This window comes from Dasypus novemcinctus, chromosome 11 (assembly GCF_030445035.2).
Source record: "Dasypus novemcinctus isolate mDasNov1 chromosome 11, mDasNov1.1.hap2, whole genome shotgun sequence".
Taxonomy (NCBI): Eukaryota; Metazoa; Chordata; class Mammalia; order Cingulata; family Dasypodidae; genus Dasypus; species Dasypus novemcinctus.
Window position 1 is genome coordinate 82,473,283 of NC_080683.1, and position 21,604 is coordinate 82,494,886.

Consider the following 21,604-nt stretch of genomic DNA (forward strand, 5'->3'; position numbering starts at 1 on the left):
GACCAATCTGTCTAATGAACATAGATGGAAGAATTCTAAACAAAACACTTGCAAACAGACTCCAACAGCACATCAAAAGAATTATATACCACAACCAAAGACCACATAATCATCTTGATAGATGCAGAAAAGGCATTCAACAAAATCCAGCATTCTTTCTTGATAAAAACACTATGAAAAATAGAAATAGAAGGAAAATTCCTCAATAAAATAAAGGGCATATATGAAAAACCCATAGCCAGCATTGTACTCAATGGGGAAAGGTTGAAAACTTTTCCTCTTAAGATTGGGAACAAGACAAGGGTGCCCACTGTGTCCACTGTTATTCAACATAGTTCTAGAAGTTCTAGCCAGAACAATTAGAAAAAAATAAAGACATCCAAATAAGAAAAGAGGAAGTAAAACTCTCACTATTCCCAGATGACATGATCCTATATTTAGAAAATTCTGAAATGTCTACAACAAAGTTACTCGAACTAATAAATGAATTCAGCAAAGTGGCAGGATACAAGGTTAGTATGCAAAAATCACTAATGTTTTTGTACACTAGTATTGAAAAATCTGAGGAGGAAATAAGGGGAAAAATCCATTTACAATAGCAACAAAAATCTCGAATACCTGGGCATCAATTTAATCAAAGATGTACAGGACCTATATGCAGAAAACTACAAAATAATGGTAAAAGAAATTAAGACCTAAATAAACGGACTTTCCGTATTCATGGATTGGAAGACTAAAGATTGTTTATATGTCAGTCCTGCCCAAACTGATTTATAGATTCAGTGCAATATCAGTCAAAATTCCAACATTCTACAGAAATAGAAAAGGCAATTACCAAATTTACTTGAAAGGGACAGTGTACCTGAATAGCCAAAAGCATTCTTAAAAAAAAAGGGCAGTGTGGGAGGACTCTCAGTACCTGGCCTTGAAACATATTACAAAGCTACAGTGGTCAAAACAGCATGGAATTGACATGAAGAGAAACATTGTCAGTGGAATAGAATTGAGAACCCAGAAATAGACCCTTACCTGTAAGGCCAACTGATTTTTGACAAACCTACTAAGTTCATATTAACAAGACTAAACAGTCTTCAACAAATGGTACTGGGAAAACTGGACATCCATAGCAAAAAGAATGAAAGAGAGCCCCTATACAAGAATCAACTCAATATTGATCAAAGACCTAAATATAAAATCCAGGAACATAAAACTATTAGAAGAAAATGTAGAGAAGCATCCTAAAAATGTTGTGTTAGGTGGTGGTTTCTTGGACTTTACACCCAAAGGATGAGCAGCAAAAGAAAAAATAGATCAATGGGACCTCCTCAAAATTAAACACTTTTGCACCTAATAGGACTTTGTCAAAAGGGTGAAAAGGCAGCCAACTCAATGGGAGAAATATTTGGAAATCACATATCGAAGAAGCGTTTAACATCCATGATATTAAAGAGATGCTGCAACTCAACTGTTAAAAGACAAACGACCTGATTAAAAATTGGGCAAAAAGCTTGAATAGACATTTGTCCAAAGAATAAATACAAATGGCGAAAAACACATGAAAACATGTTCAACATCACTAGAGATTAGGGAAATGCAAATCAAAACTACAATAAGATATTTCATACCTATTCAAATGGCCATATTAAAAAAAAAACAAAAAACCAAACCTAGAAGTGTTGGAGAAGATGTGCAGAGATAAGAACACTTATTCACTGTTGGTGGGCCTGTAGAATGGTAGAGCCACTGTGGAGGACTGTTCAGTAGTTTCTGAAGAAGTTGAATATAGATTTGCCACGTGACTGCAATACCACTTGTAGGTATATACCCTGAAGAACTGAGAGCAGTGACACAAACAGACATCTACACAGTGATGTTCATAGTAGCATTACTCACGATTGTCAAAAGATAGAAACTACCCAGGTGTCCAATGAATGGATAAAATATGTATATACACGATGAAATATTATGCAACTATAAGAAGAAATGAAGTCGTGAAACATATGACAACATGGATGAACCTGAAGGACATTATGTTGAGTGAAGCAAGACAGGCACAGAAGGACAAATTTGGCATGTTTGTGCTATATGAACTGAATATTTGTATAATCTCATGGAGTTAATAACTTGAAACACCAAAAAATAGAATGAGGTTAGAGAATGGAAAGCTGAGAGTTAACTTGTGCAGAATTGGTAAAAAGGATATGTGTTAATCTTTGGAAATAATAGAAAAGGTAAAACCACAACATAATGTGTATAACTAGCATTGCTGTTATGTGAGTATGACAGTGGTTGATAGGGAAAATCTAAGGTCATGTATGTTTCTAAAAGAAAAGCTAAAAATGCACCATGGGGGTTTTTGGAGTCTTGAAGAGTACAGAGCAATCGCTGGAGCTGGAACTTGGTCTTCATCTCTGTCCACATCTTTCCCTGTATTTCCTCCTCAGCAGGAGCCCTCCTAATACACCCAGCCCAGATTCCCCAGCGGAGCAGCCAGGTTTGAAGGATGACTTCTAGGAAGAAAGTATTGCTGAAAGTTACCATCCTGGGAGATTCTGGAGTTGTTAAGACATCACTTATGAGCCAATATGTGAACAAGAAATTCAGTAATCAGTACAAAGCCACAACAGGAGTGGATGTTCTGACAAAGGAGGTCATGGTGGATGGCAGATTAGTTGCAGTGCAGATCTGGAACACAGGACAGGAACGGTTCCAGTCTCTTGGTGTGGCCTTCTACACAAGTGCAGACTGCTGCATTGTGGTGTTTGATATGACTGCCCCCAACACATTCAAAACCCTTGATAGCTGGAGAGGCAAGTTTCTCATCTAGGCCAGTCCCTGGGATCTTGAGAACTTCGCCTTTGTTGTTTTGGGAAACAAGATTGACCTTGAAAACAGACAAGTAGCCATAAAATGAGCACAGGCCTGGTGCCACAGCAAAAACAACATTCCCTATTTTGAGACCAGAGCCAAGGTGGCCATCAGTGTGGAGCAGGCATTCTAGATCATTGCACAGAATGCACTGAAATGGGAAACAGAGATGGAGCTATACATTGAATCCTGAACCCATCAAACTGAGTGGGCCAAGGCCTCAGCAGAAAGCTGCAGTTCTTGAAGGGGCAGTGAGAGTAGTGCACAGAGTCCTTCACAAATCAGGAACACACTTAGGCCTTCAAATACAAGTCCCCTCTCCTCTGCAAACAAAACATAAATTGATCTCTTGTATCCAGACACCAGAAGAACCCCGACCAAACACATCCCCATACACAACACACACACAGATCTGATACAAGCAGACTAACTCAAGTCCACGCCTGTGACACAGCTCCTTTGGGGTCTGCCTATCACGTCAGCCCTCGGATATGTCAGCAGGACAGGCCAACTGTGGAAATGGATCTGGTGTGAAGTCGGTATTGGAAGCTTATTCTTTTTGTCTACTAGAGAGAGAACTGTTTACAGTTCATCTGTGTCTAATTAGTTACCTGATTTTTAAAAATGGTTTTGTGGTCTTTTTACCCCCACCTTGCCCCTCCCTTCTTGTGAAGGCTGCAACTTGGGAAGGCTGGTGCTTCCTATTTTATCTCAAGCTCATACCCAGTCTGAGTTTTACATGCATCTGTTAATTCTTGTTACTTTTAACTAATCAAATCTTTTTACAGTACCCATTTATTATGTAGTGCTTCTTAGAATAGAATCTTACAATACATGTTAAAATATGCAACCAATTAAAAATGTGTAATTAGTGTAAGAAATTCTTGAATTACATGTTTAAGTCCTGAGTTGTTTCCAGCAACTCAGAATTTGGAAATCCAGCTAGGGGCAGTATTCTGTATTGTAGACACAAGAATATATAAGCCTTTTATCAAAGTTATCTTCAGGATAGAAACGGTCTAGTTCCCTTCTGTGTCTAAATTTTCCAAAAGGCTGATTTGCATAACACAGTGGTGCATGCATTGGATAAATAGCTGTTGTTTCAAAAATTAAAGTTCTTGTTTCCCTCTTTTTTCCCTTCTGCTGCATACTTCAAAACTCCCAATTATATCAGTATCCTACTCCAAGGGAAAGGAAAATCATAACAGAGCTATCCTAGTGATTTTATCTTTGTTCTAGAAGGTGCACCTTTTGGGGTTACCATATCCTTGGGTTAGCAAACCTTTTTCTCCTTTTCCCCATCCAACTCCCAGTATCGCCTATCATTAACCTGTTTCTTTGGTATAGAACTTGACAGTTCTGCTTCTTCCCTTGGATCTGCCCTTCATTGGTAGCTTGCTTAATGGAGCACTTACCCTTTTTTCAAAGGTCTAGGGTGAGGGCGCTGAGTTCTTCTGTAAAGAGATGAACATGATACCAATAAAATTTAACAAGAACAAAGATTTTTTTAAAAAATGCAATGTGGGACTCTATAGCATAGTAAAACCTCATATGAAATATGAATGTGGGTAATATTGCATATAGAAGACTTTTTCTTTGAAAGTGAACAAGTATGTGTTAATGTAACAAGATGTTAATATCAAACAAAAAACAAAACAAAACAACATGCTAAGTGAAAGAAACCAGACATAAAATACTACATATTGTATAATTCCGTTCATATAAAATGTATATAAATCAATTTATAAAGATGAAATTAGAATAGTGGTTATGTAGGGCTGGAGGGAGGATGGAGAGATTGAGAGATGACTGCTATGGTATGTGGAGTTTTCTTTTTTTGGAGTAGTCAAATTGTTCTAAAATTTTTTGTGTTGATGAATGTACATAACTGATTATACTAAAGCCATTGATTGTACACTTTGAATAGATTGTATGGTTTATGAATATATCTCAATAAAAGCACTTAAAAAAAGAATGAGTCATGTTATAATAAATTTTTGTAACAGCATGGTGAAATTTTCTGAAAAATCATTTTATGGTAGATATTCTCTAAATTAACTCAAATGTGTTCAATGTTTTTAGCTACCTACCAGCAATACCATCATATTTTCCAAAGTATTGCCAAAGGCCTAAAGTAGAAAGTTATATAAAACCACCTGTACAGATGTTCCAACTTCTTCATCTTAACTTTTTCTATTAGGAATATCTTGTCCCAGAATTATCAACTGAAATACAATCTCTTTGGTCCAAAGCTGCTGACCTCTTTGAGTCTATGGGGGCTAAAGTAATTGAAGTGTCCTTGCCACACACCATTTACTCAATTGTCTGTTACCACGTATTGTGTACATCAGAAGTGGCATCAAATATGGCAAGATTTGATGGGCTAGAATATGGTAAGTTGGTTTTTTGGATTTTTAAGCCAGGTGTTGCAAACATTTGAAGATTTCACTTATTTGTATTAGAAAATTATATGAGAAATGGTAATGATTCAGAAAAGTAAGTGACTCATTTTACGTTTGTGAATTTAGCTTGTACTTAACTATTCATTGTTAATAAACCTTACATATATGTTGGTTTGCCTTTCTGAAATGTGAATGCCTTGTAGGTATAGTATCTGATCTTTGTCTTCTTGTCCCATATAGTGTATGATTCTACAAAGTAGGAGCTCAATAAATATTTGAATGAGTGAATGAGGAAATGAACATATTAGGTTTCTTTCTTGGTTATTTCTTCATTCCTTGGTTCCAGACAGCTTAGCTTGTCACAAGGCAGATGAAGGAGAGGAATATTCAAGACAATTTCGCTAGATTTTAGTATTGGTCATAAATGTGTTTTTTGCCAAAACTTTGCTTTCTTTTCACATAGTGTTTATCTCTTTTCTATTTTCAGGTCACAGGTGTGACATTGATGTGTCTACTGAAGCCATGTATGCAGCAACCAGGAGAGAAGGGTTTAATGATGTGGTTAGAGGAAGAATTCTCTCAGGAAACTTTTTCTTATTAAAAGAGTAAGATAATTAGTTTAGGAATTATCCCTACTTTTAAAACCTCAAGAATAAAATAGTGCCATGTCTATCAGGTCTTCTAAGTCAAGATATTTGATAAAGAAGCAAAATGCTGTATGATTTGAATTAGAAAGGGCCTGTTTATGCCACTTTTGGTTCCTACTTATGCAAAAACAAAAAAAAAAGCAATGATTAGTACAAACTAAATGGAAGCCTTGAAGGATTTTAGCCTCACTAAATGTCCCCTGGCAATTTTTGCCACTTTGGCTTATTCTAGTTAGAACCTTAAGCAGAGAGTTACATGGTTGTCTCTTTTTTAAAAATGCCCTGAATTAAGTTAGTTTTCCCTTATTTTACATGTCTGTTTGCTTCAAGAAGGAATTCTAATTAGTATGATTCCTACTTCGTTTGACTTAAATATAAAGTTTTTATGATCTTCCAAAATAGGATTCATCTTTCAAACCATCAAGTCTAAGTACGTGAGAAGTATGAAAAAGAAAGAGTGGTTATTGTTATGGATAGTTCCTAGAGGTCTTCTCCTTGCCTTAAGGACAGAAAGCGTTTTATTAATCTGTGTATCTCTTCAGGGCTAATAGGATTTTTTTTTCCAAAAATACTTTTTGTTTACAATCCATATAAAAAGACCTTTTTCCATATTGACCAGATTCTTGAAAATGGCTTAGGAGTTGGGAAAGAAAAGAAATATTGCTGAGAAATTTTGTAAGCAAAGAACTTTATTAAGCCAAAGGTGTTACATTTACCAAATATTACTGATTAGAAACATATTATATATCTCAGGAAACAAATTCAAAGAATGGATAGGTCATTGTAATAGCATAAAAGGAAATTAAACACTTTTGTACCTCAAAGGACTTTGTCAAAAGGGTGAAAAGGCAGCCAACTCAATGGGAGAAAATATTTGGTAATCACACATCCATTAAGGTTGAATATATATTGTATACAAAGAGATCATTCAACTCAACAATAAAAAGACAAACTACCCAAATAAAAAATGGGTAAAGACACTTGAAAAAACAGTTATACAAAGAAGAAATACAAATGGTGAAGAAACACATGAAAAAATGTTCAACATCACTAGTTATTAGGGAAATGCAAATCAAAACTACAGTGAGATATCATTTCACACCTATTAGACTGGCTGCTATTAAAAAGTTGGAAGACTAAATGTTGGAAAGGATATGGAGAAATAGAAACACTTATTCACTGTTGGTAGGAATGTAGAATGGTACAGCCACTGTCAAGGACTGTTGGCAGTTCCTAAGGAAGTAGAATATAGACTTGCCATGTGACCCATCAATACCATTACTAGATAATATACCCAGAAGAACAAAGAGCAGAGACACGAACAGACATCTGCACACCGATGTTCATAGAGGCATTATTCACTATTGCCAAAAGTTAGAAACAACCCAGGTGTCCATCACCTGATGTAGTGTGTATACACAATGGACTATTACGTAGCAGTAAGAAGATATGAAATCATGAAGGATATGACAACATAGATGAATCTGGAGGGCATTATGTTGAATGAAGGAAGCCAGACACAAAAGGACAAATACTGTATGATTGTGCTATTATGAACTAAATATACCGTGTAAATTCTTTGAGTTAAAAATTAGAATATAGGTCACCAGAAGATAGAAGGAGAATTAGAAAATGGAAGCTGAGGATTAATCTGTGCAGAATTGTTAAAAAGGTTGTTTGTAAATACTTGGAAATGAATAGAAAAGGTTAAAGCATATGGTGTTTGTAGCCAGCAGTACTCTTGTATGGGTACAAGAGTGGTTGAAAAGGAAAGTCTAAAGTCATGTATGTTACTAGAAAGAAAGCTAAAAACTGGAACATGAGACTATATAGGATAGTAAAACCTCATATAAAACACAGACAAAAAAAGGAAATTGAGAGACAGGAGTATGAAACCATCTCCCATGATCACCAGTTGGGAATATTGAGAACAAGAAGTGAGAATCCCTGTTGGTATCCCTACCTAGTAGTCAGTCTCAAGCTGAGTCAAGTTTGTTTGTTTTCTGGTTTTCATCACTTGTTTTGAGAGGGGTAGAAATGGGATGATAAGAAAAATGGCATTTGGGGTACTTCTATTTTTTTTAACCTTAAAAAGTCAATTTGTGTGCCAGGAACTGTAAAAAGTTTCAACATTATTATCCATGTAATACCTCAGTTTAGAATTTTGTCATTTTTCTATTACCTTTTGCTCAAAAAAACAAATTTTATTGAATTAGGAAAACAGAGTTTACTTTTAATTGGTATAAGTATTTACTTTTAAAGCACATTTAAATCTTCCTCTTGCTATTTTTTTTCTATTTGTCCCATCTATATGTTGTTTCTTCTATCTCTTTTCCTGCATTATTTTATTTTTGCTTTAAACAATATATTTTCTCTTTAAAGAGAGTTAAAGTGAGAAAAAAAGAATGATTATATTTATTTCCACACCATTTCTGGTACATTTTACTCCTTTGCAAAGATTCAGATTTCTATTTTCTTTCTGCCTGAAGAACTTTCTTTAATATTTATTGTTAGGATTAATAGCATTGAATTCTTTTACCTTTTATTTATATGTAAAGGCTTCTTCCACCATTAATTTTGAGAGGTAGTTTTGCTGGATATAAAATTCTAGGTAAATAGTTTTTTTTTTCTTTCAGTAATTTAAAAATATTGTTTCATTGTCTTCTGGCTTGCGTAGTTTCTGTCATGTGTTGTCTTTCTTTCCTTGTTCCTCTCTCTATATTGTGTCTTTTTCTAGCTGATTTCAAGCTTTTTCTCTGTGTCATTAGTTTTCAGGAATTTGACTATGTGCCTTGCTATGTTTTTTGTGCTTATTTCTTTTGCCTGGGAGTTCACTAAGTGCTTGGATCTGCCAATTAATAGATTTGGGAAAATGTAAGCCATTATTTCTTCAAATGTTTTTTCTGTCCTCTTGCCACCCCTCCTTCTGGGACTCTGCTTGATGTTGTCCCTAATTTCTAATTTCTGTTCTCCCCCGCTCCCCCAGTATTTTTTCTTTCTCTGCTTCCTTTTGTGTATAGTTTCCATTACTGTGTTCAGAATCATTTATTTTTTTCTTCTGCTGTATCACTCTTGTCCATCCAATCCAGTAATTTTTTAAAATTTTATATATTTTTGTCTTTAGAAGTTCTAAGTAGGTCTTTTTCTCTCATTTTTTGTTTTCCTCTACCTTCTTGAACATATGGAACAAATCTATAGTAGCTATTTTAATGTACTTATCACTGATTCCAAGATTTCTGTTGTTTATGAATCTGTTTCTATTGATTTTTTTTTTTTTCCTGGTTAGGGATCATATTTTCTGCTTCTTTGCACACCTTAACACTGTGAATTTTACGTTGTCATGTGCTGGATTTTTTTTTTTTTTTTTTTTTTTTATTCCTTTAAACAGTGTTTCTTCTGGAATATACTTAACATTACTTGGAATCTATTGGATCCTTTCATTGCTTGTTCTTAAGCTCTGTTAGGTTGCATTCAAAGCAGCCTTTATTCTAGGGCTAAATTAATTCTACTTTTAACATGATACCTTTGAAGATTCTGTAAGATGTCCCATGTATTACAAGGTCTTTCTACTCTGGCTGGTAATAACAATCTATTTTTAATCTTGTATGAGTTCTAGGAATTGTTTTGGCCTATTGCATTCTTTCTAGGGTGATTCTTTCCCTAGCCTTGAAATTTTCTATTGCATATACAGATCAGTACTCAGCCAAGACTTGAGGAACCTCTCTGCAAATCTTTAGAGCTCTCTCACTCTATGTGTGCTGCTTCCTCCTTTCCAGTACTCTGCTCTGCAAATTCTAACTGCCTTTGCCTCCCTGAACTTCAGCTCTCTCCTTATGTACTGAGACTCCCAGGTTCTGTGTGGGTTCCCCCTCTCTGAGCTGAGGCCTAGAAATTGCCTCCATTCAGTAAGCCATTGAAGGGCTTACTTCATTTGTTTCCCTTTTCTCAGAACTTTCCTCTCCAGAATGGCTTTTGTTTAGTATCTTAAAATGGCTGTTTCATGTATTTTGTCCAGTTTTCTAGTTGTTTGAGGTGGCAGAGTAAATCTTGTTCCTATTACCCCATTATGGATGGAAGCAGAAGCTCTACTTTGGTACCACATTGAAAGTGGGAAGAAGTTTAATTTGTTCTTTTATAAAATTCAAGTTTTTAGAATGTTGTTAATATGGTATTCCAACCACTAGCTGTTATTGTTGTGATGATATGTGATGTCTGCATTATCTCTTAGGTTGATGCCTGCATTCAACCTGTAGTAGAATGATATAGTAAGAACTACCTGATATTTCTATAACATTCTTTGAGGGTAAAAAAGATTTCACATTTTTGTTTCTTTTTATTGGGTCCTTAGTAGGACTGGAGTTGTTATATTCTTTTTCTTTTCTTTTCTTTTCTTTTTTTTGTAGTTCTGGAAACTCAGGTATAGAACAAGTAGTTGCTTTTACCACCCTTCCTTAACAGCTTTGAAAGGATCTAAAATGTGTTTCTTTTTCATTTTCCTTCCATCATGGACTTATGCTCACACCTAAATCTGACTTTTTCCTTCATCTCTTCAGTTAACATCTCTTCTTGGATTTCACTTTTCCACCCTTGGGTTATGCCAATCTATAAAATACAGAAAGGCAAACACTGACTACTTTTTCCCTGAGTTTCCAGAACCTATTTTCTAGGAGTTTTTCCTAGTGTCTAATTCAGATAGCATCAGAGTCCTAATAATAATGATGTGTTATTCTTTACATGAAATAAGACATTGTAAAAAAAAGATTGGAATGAGCCTCTGGAGACCTAAATTCTAGTCCTATGTCTACCACTGCCTGCTTTGTAACCTTCAGAAAGTCATTTAAATGCTATACACCTGATTTTCCTGGAGTTGTTAATATTTTGTTGTTATATGTGTAGAAACACTGCAAATAGAAAGAATTCTGGCTGATTAAATTCAAGATATCTAAACTTTCAGGAAAACAGCACAGTTGGACAAAATTCATTTTTATATGTAGTTAGGAATCTTAGTAATACCTGCTTATAAAGGCCAAGAATCCAGTGGTTCTTTAACAAGCCTAATGTGTAGGAATTGAGTCAAAGAAATAACAAAAAGCTCCTAAATTATTATTTTGTTTGTTTGTTTTCACAGAAACTATGAGAATTATTTCATCAAAGCACAGAAAGTGAGGAGGCTCATTGCCAATGATTTTGTGAATGTTTTTAACTCTGGAGTGGATGTCTTGCTAACTCCTACTACTTTAAATGAGGCTGTACCATACTTGGAGTTCATCAAAGAAGACAACAGAACCCGAAGTGCCCAGGATGATATTTTTACACAATCTGTAAATCTGGCAGGTGAGGATCCCTCAAGAATCTTCTGGTTTTCTTCAAATTTTTAGGCAGGCACCCTGGTCTACAACTTAGGGTCTAACCGAACTGTTCCCTAAAAACAATAGTTTGTCCTTCTCGAATGCTTAGGTATATTTGCATGTGTGTATGTGTGTGTTATAAATATGTATTCTGAACCAATCCACTTAAATATTCTATATTTTAGTTTTTATTTTGAAAAATTTCAAACCTACAAAAAGTTGAAAAGGTACTATAATGAATACTCAAATGAACTTTACCTAGATTCATCATTGTTAAAATGTGCTGTCCTATTTGCTTTCTCCTTCATCTTTCTTTCTATTTCTCTCTCTCCACATATACACACAAAAACACAAATGCACAGCATGTACATTTTAGCTGAATCGTTTGGAAGAAAGTTTCAGACATCTTGACTCTCTCTCCACTGCTAAATTCAGCATGAATCCTCTAAAAATAAGGACATCCTCTGTATAATAACCACAGCTGACATTAATTCAATAATAGCATCCATATATCCTAATATAATTCTTATTCAAATTTTCTTAATTATACCAAAAATGTCTTTATGTTGTTTTTCTCCAAACCAGAATCTAATCAACGTTGTATATTACATTTGTTTATGGTGTCTTTTTTTTTAATTTATTGAAGTATATCACTCATACTTAAACATACATAAGCAATAAGTGTATATTAATAGTTGTGAACTTACAAAACAAACGTACATAACATCAAACAGGACTCTCATAACTCACCCTACCACCAGTAACTTGAATTGTTAAAACTTTTTAACTGATGATTAAAGAGCATTGTCAAAATATTACTACTAAACAAAGGATTTTTCCCCCAACCTATCCTATTATTATTATCTTTATATCATTTATATATAAACATACATAAACAATTAAGTGCATAGTAAAAGTTGTGAACTTAAAAGCAAACATGTATAACATCATACAGGGGTCCCATACGTCAACCCTCTACCAACCCCTTGCATTGTCATAAGACGTTTGTTACAAATTATAAAAGAATATTATCAAAATCTTACTAATCATAGTCCTTATTACATTTGGTGTGTTTTTCCCCCAACCCACCCTATTATTATTTTTAAATATATTTTTTATGACCAAAGTTGTAAGCTCACAAAACAATCATGCACATATGCAGAATTCCCAAACAGCACCCCTCCAGCAACACACAACAATGTGGTGTGTCATTTGCTACAGATAAGGTAATGTCACCTGATTGTTACCATCTCCATAGTGTACATTTGGCTCACATTTTCCATACTGCCTCAGTATCAACACAGTACATCTTTCACATAGATGCAAGAATATTATATTATTACCATTAACCACAGTCCATATGTCACTCCAGCTGTATTTTTCCTATGCTTCTCCACATTCCCAAAACCCTGCAGTTGCTCTAGCTAACAAAGGACACTCTTGCATCTGTACCATCAACCACAATTCTCATCCACCTCTTGGTTTACTGTACTATGCAGTTTCTAGATTATTCTCTAGCATTCTGTCAATTGGCATTTACATAACTAGACTACCATTTTCAGTCACATCCCAATTTATAAACTAGGTGTTACTCACTGTATGTTACCATCTACTCTATACATTTCCACACTTTTACAGTAAAGCTAATTAGAACTTCTACATACATTAAACGTCAGTAGTCCACTCAGTTCTCCTATCTCCTTTAAGAATCCACCACCTACCACCAGGTCTTGAAGATATTTTCCAATTTCTTCCAGAAGTTTTATGGTTCTTTTATTTTTAGTTTTTTGATCCATTTTGAGTTAAATTTTGGATTAGGTGTGAGGTAAAGATCCTCTTTCCTTCTTTCAGCTATGGAAATCTAATTCTTTCATCACCATTTGCTGAATGGATTGTCCTACCCGAGCTGTGTGAGTTTGACAGGTTAGTCAAAAATCACTTGACCATACCTGTGACAGTCTGTTTCTGAACCATCAGTTTGGTTCCATTGGTCTATTGTGTCTGTCTTTAGGCCAGTACCATGCTATTTTTACCACTATAGGTAGGTATTATGATTCAAAGTCTGGAGATGAGGGTTCACTTTTCCTTTTTATGATGTTTCTGGCTATTCAGGACTCCTTACCCTTCCAAATCAATTTCATGATCATGTCTTCAATTTTTTCCTTAATGCTGGTGGAATTTTTATCGAGTTTGCATTAAATCTGTATATCAATTTGAATAGAATTGACATCTTAATGATATTTAGTCTTCCAATTCATGAGCATGGAATGTTCTTCCAGTTATTTAGGCCTTTTTAAATTTCTTTTAACATTGAGTTGCAGTTTTCTGAATACAAGTGCTTTTACATCATTGGTTAAGTTTATTCCTGATATTTGAGTTTTATCTGTCATATTGTATTTTTACCACTCTTTTGACACTTTTAGTTACTTTTATTGATATAATCTTCATTTCTAGACTCTCTTCCAGGTCCCTCTCTCCTGTCTTTTCTTTTCAGGCTCTAGCACACCTTTTAGTGTTTTCTGAAAATCTGGTCTCTTGCTTAGAAATTCTCTCAGTTTCTGTTTATCTGTGAATATTTTAATTTTGCCCTCATTTTAGAAAAACTGTTTTGTTGGATGTAAGTTTCTTGACTGGAAGTTCTTCTCTTGTATCTTAAATATATCACACCACTGTCTTCTTGCCTCCATGGTTTCTGGTGAGAAATCAGCACTTAATCTTATTGGATATCCCTTATATGTTATGCATTGCTTTCTCTTGCTGTTCTCAGAATTCTTTGTCTTTGGCATTTGACATTCTGATGAGTATGTGTTTGGATTTTTTCAGATGGGAGTACGTTGTGCTTCTTGGACAGGGATATCTGTGTCCTTCACTAGGGTTGGGAAATTTTCTACCATTCTCTCTTCAAATATTCCTTCTGCCCCTTTTCCCTTCTCTTCTCCTTCTGGGACACCCATGACACGTATGTTTGCATGCCTTTTGCTGTCATTTAGTTCCCTAAGACCTTGTTCAATTTTTCCATTCTTTTCTTCATCGGTTATTTTGTATGTTCACTTTCAGAGACCATTTCTTCAAGCTCACCAATCCTTTCTTTTGCCTTCTCAAATCTGTTATTATATGATTCCAGTGTTTGGTTTTTTTTTTTAAGATTTATTTATTTATTTATTTATTTCTCTCCCCTTCTCCCCTTCCCCCCCGCCCCAGTTGTCTGTTCTCTGTGTCTATATTTGCTGTGTGTTCCTCTTTGTCCGTTTCTGTTGTTGTCAGTGGCACGGGACTCTGTGTTTCTTTTTGTTGTGTCATCTTGTGTCAGTTCTCTGTGTGTGTGGCACCATTCCTGGGCAGGCTGCACTTTCTTTCGCACTGGGCGGCTCTCCTTACGGGGTGCAATCCTTACGCGTGGGGCTCCCCTACGCCGGGGACACCCCTGTGTGACACAGCACTCCTTGTGCACATCAGCACTGCGCATGGGCCAGCTCCACACGGGTTAGGGAGGCCCGGGGTTTGAACCGCGGACCTCCCATGTGGTAGACGGACGCCCTAACCACTGGGCCAAGTCCGCTTCCTCCAATATTTTTTTAATTTCACTGATTGCACCTTTCATTCCCATAAGACTGCTATTTTTTATGTATGCTTTCAAATTCTTCTTTGTGCTCATCCAGTGTCTTCTTAATATCTTTAATCTCTTTAGCCATCTCATTGAATTTATTAAGGAGATTTGTTTGAACATCTGTGATTAGTTGTCTCAACTCTTTTATGTCATCTGGAGGCTTATCTTGTTTCTTTAACTGGGCCATAGTTTCCTGTTTCTTGGTGTGGATTGTAATTTTTTGTTGGTGTCTTCTCATCTGGCTTACTAGAGTATTTATTCTGGGTACAGTTTTTCTCTTTAGTTTAGGACTTCTTGCCCTTTCTCCCTTGCTCATTGTGCAGTAGGAGCCATGCATATAGTTGTTGCTGTAAGCTGTGGAGGCTCAAGCTGCCCTCATTGTGCCAGGGAACAATGACGCTTCTTCCAACTTTCTCCTTTGCCAGGTTTAGGGACAGAGTCACAGCTTTGTGGAATAATCCAAGTCATGCAGGCCTAGACTGTAGTTGCCCAGAGACTGATGAAGCTTCACGCCCATTTCTCCCCTGCCTGGGGTGGGATGGAGCTGCAGGTGTGGGCAGCAATCTATACAGTGCAGGTCCAAGATGACCGCAGTTGCCCTGGTAGACTTCCAGTTTTCAATCTGTGCCAGCCAAAGTTAACTACAGTTACCTGCAGGGCCTGCCAGCCTCCTCCCTGCCAGAGGTGGGACTGAAGCCTAGGCTAGGGCTGCAGGCCATTCTGGGTGAACCTGGTTCCTACTGTCACTGAGATTTTCAGTCAGCCCTTCAGGCTGGGGATGGAGTCAAAATGGCAGCCACTGTCCTCTTTCCAACTTAGACAGATTCACACCCCAGTTGTTCCCAAGGTTATATCTTAGCCAGCTGAGTCTACCAATCAGTAGCCAAAATCGGCAGCCAACCGTCTCCTCCTCCCTGGTTTTGGGGAAATGGAGCTTCTAATTCCAACCATGGAATAGTTCCTGGGGCGGCTCACGCCTCCAGAGTAGGATAATCACTGGCCTCCTCAGCTTGGCTGGTAATTTCCCGGAGAGGCTGGCACAGGTTCCCATAGCTTCCACCTTGCTGGAGGTGGCACTGGGGCCTAGGCTACAGCTGCAGTCTGATCTAGATGGAAAGCAGCCGGTCCCCACCAGCACTGGGATTCTCAGTCTGCCCCTCTTCCCCTCGTGCCAGGCGTGGAGTTAAGATGGTGACTCCCCAGCCTCTTTCTAACTTGGATAGGCTCAAACTTTAGCTGTTCTTAGGATTATACTTTGGCCTACTGAATTTACTCATCAGTAGCTGAAATTTGTGCCCAACTGTCCCTCCCCCGTTTTGGGGAAGTGGAGCTTTCAATTCCACCTGGGGAACACCTCCCGAGGCGGCTTGTGCCTCCAGTGGAGAATGGACACCGGCCTCTGCGGCATGGAGCGCTCTATTTACGAGTCTTCTCTGCAGGTGGGCAGCCTCCTCCTCCCATTCCTTCAAGGATGTTGCGGGATGCTCTTCTGGTCTCCTGGAGCCCTCAAGATGCTTCAGCTAGCTCCAGAGAGCTCTGGTTTTTACTAACTGCCCTGTAACCTGAGCTGACTCTAGGAGCTCCTTACTCTGCCGCCATCTTGCTGGTTCTTATAGTGTCTTTTTAAAATTTAAAATCTCTGTTTTGTTTTGTTTGATATTTAGAACCATATTAGACAGCATTATACTTTGTTTCAGTTATCACACATAAAGTAGAAGGCTCAAGAGAAGAAGGAAAGTCTACTCTACCCATGTTTTGCTTCCTGTGTTCATTTTTCCTTCCTGATGTTCTAAGATTCTCTCTTTTGTCATTTTCTTTCTATATAGAGAACTTTCTTTAGCCTTTCTTTTAGGGTAGGTCTCCTGGTAACAAATTTTTGCTTTCCTTCATCTAAGAATGTCTTGAGTTCCCTTTTGTTTTTAAAGGATTTTTTTAAAAAAATAAAATTGTATTGAAGTACATCATTCATACATTAACATACATAAACAAATGTATAGTAAAATTTGTGAATTTACAAAACAGACAGGGCTCCCATACTCCAACACAACACCTTGCATTGTTGTGCGACATTTATTATAAACTATGAAAGAGCATCATCAAAATATTGCTACTAATTATAACCCTTATCTTACATTTGGTCTATTTTTCTCACAACCACCCAATTATAACACCCTATATTAGTATTATATATTTGTTATTGTTCAGGAGAAAACATTTTCATTTTTGTCCTGTTAACCACAGTCTTATCATCCACCAGGATTCCCTGTGTTGGACAGCTTTTAAAGGATATTTTTGCTGGAAAAAGGATTCTGATTTGACAGTTTCTTTAGCCCTCGAAAAATATTGTGTCACTTTGTTCTGGCATGCCTGGTTTCTAATAAATACCCACTTTTAAAAAAAATTGTTTTTCATGGCATTGACTTTTATCTGTAGGCCACGTGTCCTACAGATATCCTACCCACAGTCTGGATTTGTAAGATTGTTTCCCTATGATTGATTGAGTTAAACATAATTGACAGAAAACTACATACTCTTCACATTAGGAAGTAGTTAATATCAGTCTGTCCCACTTTTGGAAAGCTAAGTTGATCACTTGGTTAAAGAATGTAACTGCCAGATTTTTCATTTTAAAGGTACATTCTTTTGTTATTTATACACAATTTGTGGAGTGATACTTTGAGACCATGCGAATCTCCTGTTTCCTAGTAATCTAAGGATTATCTAGTAAATTGCAAAATGCTGGCATTTCTAACTCTATTCATTCCTTCTGCATTTATTAACTAGCATTCTTCTCTAAGGAAGAGCACACCTTTTTTGCTTTTTTAAAAAGATTCAATGTATTATAAGCAATTACTTATCATTATTCTTTTTGATGTTCAAATTGTCCCAAATATGGCAAATAGCCCCTTCATATTGCAAGGGCCCTTTAGACCTGTCCCCCTCTATCTTTGAAAACTTCCTTGTTTTATGGCAAATAAAGTGTCCCAGGTGTATCTTGTACTTTCTGTGCCCAAAACCTGGAATTAAAATTACACTGAGCCACTATTTCTCATCTAACAGATTGGTAAAAGTTCAGAAGCTCAACAATGCACTATGTTGGCAAGGCTGTAGGAAAAGGAGCACTCATTTTGCAGGCTGGAGTTAAAAATGGTACAACTTCTTTGGAGGGGAATTTTGCAGTATCTAACTACATATGTATTTTTCCTTTGAGGAAGCAGTCCTTCATCTGAGAAACTTCCAAGAATACCAAAAAAACCCCACATGTGCACAGAGTTATTCACTGGGGTATTATGTAAAACAGCTAAATATTGGAAACAACCTGAATGTCCAAACATGGAAGACTGAATGAATTTGCTATAGTACACAACCACAGTAAAGTACTAAGCAGCTATAAAGAAAGAAACGAAGAAGGTCCTTGTGAACTGATAATAGTGTGATTTCTAGGATATCTTACTAACTGAAAGAAGCATAGTGCAAAAGCATGTACAGAGAATATCAGATTTTGGATTGTTCTTGTACCTATTAGCACTGAAAAGTGGAAGTGGCTTATGCTGCTTAGGATCTGGAATTAATCAACCCATGAGTTTCTTTCTTTCTTTCAGGATTGCCAGCAGTGACTGTCCCTGCAGGCCTCTCAAGCCAAGGGTTGCCAATAGGGCTGCAGTTTATTGGACGTGCATTTTGTGACCAACAGCTTCTGACAGTTGCCAAGTGGTTTGAAAAACAAGTACAGTTTCCTGTTATTCAACTTCAAGAACTAATGGATGATTGTTCATCAGTCTTTGAAAATGAAAAGTTAGCTTCTGTTTCTCTACTAAAACAGTAGTGATAAAAAATATCGTGCAAATTAAAATGATTTATTAAAGCTTTTATTCTCTAGAGAAGTTAAGTGATCTTGCTAAATTCTTGTAATGAGGTTCATTGTCAACACAGCCATTCCTTGGAATCACTTGTTAAAATTATGGTGATATAAGTTAATTTATTATAAATAAGCTGTCAGTCGGCATTTATTAAGCATCCACTAAGTACAAAATACAGGCTTTCTACCATAACACAATTTGTAAGTTCCTGAAAAACAATGCGTTTGGAAAGTTGTACATTACAAAGGAAAGGGTTTATGGTAAAAATAAGATCAGGGTAAACCTCTCAAAACTTGTACATCTTTGTAACCATAGAGCCACCAAAAGCAATAATTCATATCTCCACACATGTTGGAGGCTGGTTGGGGGTTGTTAAAAATGCACAAAACAATAAAGTGGAAATGTTAGCTTCTGAGTTCTGAGCAAAGCAGATGGAAGAGGCACTCTGCACACAGGAGGAAGTACAGCACGCTGGAGACTCAGAGTCATGCATGACCGGGGTTTGTCCCTCAGGGGAGGAGACCCAGGTGCAGGCACTCCTTTTATTTCCTTAAAATTGGAGCTGAAATGACTGAGGACTTGTTCCTTCCTCTGCGAAAGGTTGAAAATTTACTTCTGCTATTCTAGACCCTCTTACCTAGGATTCACAAAAACCTCAATGTTACCCTGAGCTCATTCTCGTAGTTACTGATCACAAATGAGCTAACTAATGCCTTAGAAGCATTTGTTGTAACCTAACAGACCATATTGGAAATGGTAGCTGTTTTATTTTTATTTTTTATTTTTTTTAAAGATTTATTTATTTAATCCCCCCCCCCGCCAGTTGTCTGTTCTCTGTGTCTATTGGCTGCGTCTTGTTTCTTTGTCCGCTTCTGTTGTCTTCAGCGGCACGGGAAGTGTGGGCGGCGCCATTCCTGGGCAGGCTGCACTTTCTTTCGCGCTGGACAGCTCTCCTTACGGGAGCACTCCTTGCGCGTGGTGCTCCCCTACGCGGGGGACACCCCTGCCAGGCAGGGCACTCCTTGCGCACATCAGCACTGCACATGGGCCAGCTCCACATGGGTCAAGGAGGCCTGGGGTTTGAACCGCGGACCTCCCATGTGGTAGACGGACACCCTAACCACTGGGCCAAGTCCGTTTCCCATGGTAGATGTTTTAGGGAGAGAGGTTGGAGATACACAAATAACATACAATCTGAACAGTTTGGAGATGATTTGGTAAGAATGGCAAAGGGAGAAGTCCCATGGCAGGATCCTCCTTGCCCCAGATTCTCTATTCTTCCTGGTTTCCTTCCCCTCTTGACTATCTTGGAAAGTGCTTCCTATTTGGTCCCATTGGACCAGAAGACATTAGTAGGGCTCTGTATTCTGTTATCTTACATTGATCAGACATTTTAATTTGGCACTTACATGTTAGTGATCAATAAAAGGAAGCTGAATTATTATTTGGTGAATTCACATTGTTTAGTAAGAAAAGTATTCTAAACATAAGATATATGAGAGAAAGTTCATAGAACCATCTGTGGAAACCCTGAAATATTGCATCATAGGAATTTGACCTGCCTGTGTTTGCACATATACGACCAAACTAAAGCATTAGATTTACTTTTCACTAATAGTTCTCTCCTGCTTGGGATCCTCCCACTCCTAGTCAATGTGATAAACCTTAATTTTGATGTGCCAAGCCCACCGATATTATAAATGTTGATCCTGAATCCCTGTAAGAGGAAGAGGTCTATGAAAGATAACCACTGAATGCATTACTTCATAAAATGAGAAACCTGAATTATTTGATGGAGCTAGTATGATGTAAAAGGTTAGCAAATAAATACCTTTGCCCATGTCTTTTAGTTATGTGAACATTTACTCTTGTTCCTATATGTCTACTTGACTTGCACTAATAATTTGAATCTGGAAATAGGGAAGTGAAACAGTATTCTCAACGTAATAATACCCAACTAGCATGAAATGATACCTGATTTGTTTTTTGATTTTTTTTTTCCTTCCTTCTTTAAATCTGATAGATCTCCTTTTTCCAAGTCACTGTCTGGGAATTTAAGTGGCAAATGGTTTCTATGTCTCAGCCAATTAAACCCTGAAATTGTTAGCAGCAGGGTGGCCAGTGCAATTCTCCTGAAAAGTGAAGGTGGCTACAAGTATGAGATAAGTTCCTTGATGAGGCAAGGCAAAACAGTACACAATTTTTTAAAAAAGGCAAAGCAAAAGTTAGAATCAACAACAAAAGCATTGCCAGAGGGAAAAAATGTGATGAGATCACAAAACTTTGCACTCTGATATCACCCAGAACCAGAGGACCAGTGGGAAAACCAGTGTTCCTGTTCGTCCCCCACTCAGTTACAAATCACTTGAAACCAGGGAACCAAAATGTGCCCTTGAAAGAGCTATTTGATACTAGGTTTACTGTTAGAACAAGGAAATGGTTCCATCTAGAAAAGAACGGCATGGTACAGAAGAGAAGCTTCTAAAGATTACAAAGAATGATGATTCCTATGAGGAAATAACTGCACCTTCTAATGTAAACAAGAAGGACCTTTAGGATTTTGGAATAATCAAGGACAGTGAAAAGAGCCATGATTGTAGGGTACCAAAATGTAGACCTCGGGGATTCTGTAAGCTATATGTCACACCCTATTCCATCTAAAGCAGGAAAGTAACTAGTTGGAATTTTAAAAACAGCTTTTATTATTAACTTTCATTCATTGACTTTTTTTACTCTCCCTCCCTTTTCTCAAACATCTGATTATCTACACAAGGCTAAAAGTGTTTTGGGTCTGCAAATGGATTCATTGAGTTTAGAAGCACCAAAGTACAGTTTAAAATACAAAGTAAAGGACAGCTATTTCATAGCTTAA

The 21,604-nt window shown here is 37.0% G+C and overlaps 1 protein-coding gene and 1 pseudogene across 2 annotated transcripts in view; both read left to right on the forward strand.

Annotated features, from left to right (window-relative positions):
* The window catches only part of QRSL1 (glutaminyl-tRNA amidotransferase subunit QRSL1), a 40,845-nt gene extending 22,089 nt beyond the window's left edge, over window positions 1–18,756 (forward strand). The window contains exons 8-12 of one of the 2 annotated variants that reach the window (XR_011650106.1): window positions 5,069–5,261; window positions 5,758–5,875; window positions 11,046–11,251; window positions 13,117–13,188; window positions 18,475–18,581. Coding sequence is in view for 1 of the 2 variants with exons in the window: in XM_004478729.5 (XP_004478786.3) it covers window positions 5,069–5,261; window positions 5,758–5,875; window positions 11,046–11,251; window positions 18,475–18,698 (741 nt within the window). In the remaining variant the exon portion in view is untranslated. Of the gene's footprint in view, window positions 1–5,068; window positions 5,262–5,757; window positions 5,876–11,045; window positions 11,252–13,116; window positions 13,189–18,474 lie in introns of both variants that reach the window. The other variant, XM_004478729.5, reaches the window with a different exon arrangement.
* Window positions 2,424–3,411, forward strand: LOC139440002 (ras-related protein Rab-7a pseudogene; annotated as a pseudogene).
* Window positions 18,757–21,604: the final 2,848 nt, after the last annotated feature.